Here is an 861-nt window from a genome sequence, read left to right as displayed (position 1 = left end):
ATTGGCAATGGGCGGGAGAGAAAGAGGCGACTCCTGTTTCCTTTTCTTTCTGCCAGCGCAATCTCGGCTCATTTTCTCTAAGCAGTACCAGGTCCAGGACGAGCTCCTCAGCCAGCTATCCTCTCCAGCCATGGACCTCCCGGGTAAGAGGCCGCTCCCTTCCCCGCCTGCCGCTCCCTTTGCGAAACACCACTTTAAACATTAGCGACGCGGTGTGAGGCGAGCGGCAGAGATGCCTGGGGAGAGCGGGGGGGGAGGGGGGGGGGATCTGAGACCTCAGTGATTTCTCCGCTGAGCGGAGAAAACTGAGCTGCAACTTCCAGGGGAGGCGCCGGCTGAAGAGGTTTCGCCTCTTGCGGTGCGTTCTGCATGCCGGGGTTGGGAGCTGGGTGCCCGAGCCTCCCGCCAGAGTTGTGGAAGCCACTGGGGTCCGTGGTAACGCGGACAGCCCGGGATGGGGACGAAGTGTCGGGAAGTACGTGGAGCACCCGAGGGCAGGAGGAGGGCGGCGGCTCGCAGAGCGCGGCCGGGCAGCACTACGAGTGCGGGATGGAAGGCACAGAGGGAGCACTGGGAGCCCGAGGGGACACAGCGCGGGGTTGGGAGGGTCCCCCGGCTGCGGACCTGCTGGGGGACGGGGAAAGGGAGGAGAAGAGGCGGCGGCGCGGTCTCCCCCGGACCTGTTGTGCCTCTGCCGGCTATAGGGCGGGGCGGGGGTACTGCCGGGCTGCGCGGTGCGGGGCTCCCCGCCGTCGCCTCACCGCCGCCCTTACCCCACCAGGCTGCGCGCCACCCGCCCTCTGAGGAAGCTCCTTCACCCCGCGCGGAGGAGCAGGAGGAGGAGGAGAAGGGAGGAAGGCG

The 861-nt window shown here is 67.5% G+C and overlaps 1 protein-coding gene across 1 annotated transcript in view; it reads left to right on the top strand.

Annotated features, from left to right (window-relative positions):
* Nucleotides 1-454: 454 nt before the first annotated feature.
* The window catches only part of CBLN2 (cerebellin 2 precursor), a 4,697-nt gene continuing 4,290 nt past the window's right edge, over nucleotides 455-861 (top strand). Inside the window, exon 1 of the mRNA XM_042839133.1 lies at nucleotides 455-858. Coding sequence (XP_042695067.1) covers nucleotides 455-858 — 404 coding nt within the window. The remainder of the gene's footprint in view (nucleotides 859-861) is intronic.

Source organism: Centrocercus urophasianus, unplaced genomic scaffold (assembly GCF_019232065.1).
Source record: "Centrocercus urophasianus isolate 14NV4802_14NV808 unplaced genomic scaffold, USGS_Curo_1.0 seq_11, whole genome shotgun sequence".
NCBI classification, from domain to species: domain Eukaryota; kingdom Metazoa; phylum Chordata; class Aves; order Galliformes; family Phasianidae; genus Centrocercus; species Centrocercus urophasianus.
The sequence above is the reverse complement of the archived record's forward strand: the minus strand, read 5'-3'. Positions and strand labels throughout refer to the sequence as shown.